The sequence below is a fragment of the Arachis duranensis genome, chromosome 4, assembly GCF_000817695.3.
Source record: "Arachis duranensis cultivar V14167 chromosome 4, aradu.V14167.gnm2.J7QH, whole genome shotgun sequence".
Lineage (NCBI taxonomy): Eukaryota > Viridiplantae > Streptophyta > Magnoliopsida > Fabales > Fabaceae > Arachis > Arachis duranensis.
The window spans coordinates 116,544,588-116,547,321 of NC_029775.3; the positions used below are offsets into that span (position 1 = coordinate 116,544,588).

At 31.8% G+C, this 2,734-nt stretch overlaps 1 protein-coding gene across 1 annotated transcript; it reads right to left on the minus strand.

Annotated features, from left to right (window-relative positions):
* On the minus strand, nucleotides 1–2,351 carry LOC107486688 (chorismate mutase 1, chloroplastic). The gene is made up of 6 exons (XM_016107246.3): nucleotides 2,076–2,351; nucleotides 1,506–1,731; nucleotides 1,259–1,345; nucleotides 954–1,097; nucleotides 686–778; nucleotides 1–357 (listed from the first exon to the last, which is right to left on the minus strand). Exons 1-6 carry the CDS (start codon nucleotides 2,258–2,260, stop codon nucleotides 118–120), a joined length of 975 nt encoding a protein of 324 aa, XP_015962732.1. The 5' UTR covers nucleotides 2,261–2,351; the 3' UTR covers nucleotides 1–117.
* Between the last annotated feature and the right edge of the window lie 383 nt (nucleotides 2,352–2,734).

Consider the following 2,734-nt stretch of genomic DNA (forward strand, 5'->3'; position numbering starts at 1 on the left):
TTTTTACATCATATTTTAGTTTAATTTTCACAATTAAACTCAACAATATCACAAATTAAACCAAAAAAAATGCATGTGAAAATCAATGAGAGGATTCTTCTTAAAGACACACCATAATCAATCCAGCCTCCTCAATAGATATGCAACTTGAACTTCTTTTGTCAATGGCATGATCCAATCACCATATAACTCAGCAACTAAGCTTGGAGCTATTTTGTATACTGCCTCAACTTGATGCTCCTTTGCATCATTTATAGCCACCTCTTGCCCATAAGTTTTTGCTTTCATCTCTACTCTCCTTTTAATTACCTCTTCAACTTCAGTATATGTCAGCATTTTCATTAACCTATCCTTGTCCTACAAACCCAATAACACAAAACAAAGTTGATTTTTAGGGAGAAAATAAAAAAGAAAAAGAAAATCAAAGTTGTGTTGTGTATATATGTTAGACAGATTTAGATTTAATTTAAGTAGAATTTACATTCGAAATAACAAGTTAATGAATTTTTCATTATATAAACTCTTCACTCTTCTTCACTTTCTTTAATGTCAGACTAATTTCACTACTCTTCGTACTTGTAACATTAACAATATTAAAAGTGGATCTAACATTGATACAAGAAAGATAGGATTGTAATATTTCCTTAACAAAGATAAAGAAGAATTGCATATATAGAATTTGTACCTGTGCTTTAATGGCATCTTTATATGCATCAGGAGAAGCTTGAAATTTTGCCTCTGCTACAAACTTCCCATAATGGATTCTCTTGGAGAGAGCCTGAAGTAACAACACAAATAAATCTCAAGTATTCAATGTTATTAACAATTAGCTTATTACAATCTCAAAACTTCTGAGGCAGAGAAACAGTTAACATTTCAAAATAACACATGATAAATGTTAACTCCGGAATCATGCAATAGTTTATTGTATCAGCTATAAGTTACTCACTCACCTGCAAGCAAAGTGTATCACAAACAGAAGTGGATCCATAATTGCCATCATTTCCTTCTTTAATTAATCTTGGGATAAGATCTCTGAAGTACATGTTCCATACTTTTTCATTTATGTTAATTGAATTGGCAATGGGATGCAGTACCTATTCAGTGAACAAACACTTAATAGAAGCTTATGTTGGTTTGAGTTTACATTAAGAACTAAATTTATTCAACAACTAAATCGTATATAGTTCTATCCAACCTTAGAGGCAGAAACTAAACTTCATTATTTGATATTTTCTAACACATACATAATCCTTACCCGAGGGTATTGCATAGGTGGTAACATTGATTCAGGAAGATCATCAGGAAAGAAAGGATGTTCATCAGGACTCTTGTATCTCCCTACCTTCAATGTAACGAAAATTGCGCGTATTGTCACATAATGTTACGTTATACTAGCAAAAGTAACTAATTTTCAATCACTGCTTCCATTGAATGGTCATGCAATTATGAAAGACTACACAATTAATGTATAAAGTTATTTATTCTCATGCTAAATTGCATACCTTAGCATGAAGCTTCTCAGTTTCCCTGAGCATGTGTTCCACCAATGAGCCATGAAATCCATCCATTGAGAAGGCATTAGGGTCATATGTAGCTGCATTGTACAAGTATTGTGCTCTCTCCAAAAGGCTAAAGATTATGCTATCCTCTTGACGAATCAAAGAGTGTCTTATGTTATCTAGGATCAGTTTTTCACTCCCATCAATCCTTTTTTCTGCTGGCACAAATCTAGAGACAACAAATACTCTTATCTTATTAAAAATTTTATAAGAACAGCAAAAAAGGAGATTAGAGTGTGAATGTAGTAGAGTATATAATAAGGCTATGTTAGGTAAATATTTAATAACAATTCTATCCTTATGCAGTTACAAACAGGGTCTAAGAGTTTAAATGATTCCATGCACAATTGTAACTACATTTAAGATGATTTCAATACATAATTACTTATGATTTGTTAACATGACAGATCAGCAATCAAGCACAATGAATGAAACAAACATGCATGAATGGATTCCCCAATCCAAATAACATATGAACAAATTAACGGGTATGTACTATACATAATAACTCACCCAGTTGATGTGGCAAATGCCTTGAGGGAAGGGCCACCATGCTTTTTGGAAAAACATGATGAGGTTTGGTTGGAGGGAAAACATGATAACTTGCAAGAAGGAACAAGAGATACTGAAGAAGAAGAATCAGAGACAAAAGGAAGAGTAGGTTGTGAGATAGAAGCTCTTAAAATCTTGGCCTCCATTGCAATATGAAAATGACACAGAAGGAACAACAGAGAATAGTGATATTTCAAAGAGAGGCAGAGAGATATGTAATAACTTTAATAACAAATAAACACAAAAGTGGGAAGAACGTGTGAAGACTTATTGAGTTTGGTGCTGCATTTTCGTGGTGGTTGGTGATGTTTCAGCTTTAGGACAATAGAAAAGTTAGGTATATGTGTTAATTAGTTGTTGAAACTTAGCAACTAAGTCGAAGAAATTCTCACACAATATAATAATTCCGTCCAATTTGGATTTTGGACTGTGTCCAAATAATAGGAATCTCACAATTTTATTTATTAAGTATTGGAGATTTGTAAAAACTCACAAATTCACGTTATTTATTTTTATGTGAAGTTAATAAAAATTATTAGATCAAAATTTAGTTATATAAATTAAATTATTTAAAAATTTTAAATTATATGAACTTTATAGAAAAATAATTGTACCTGAGT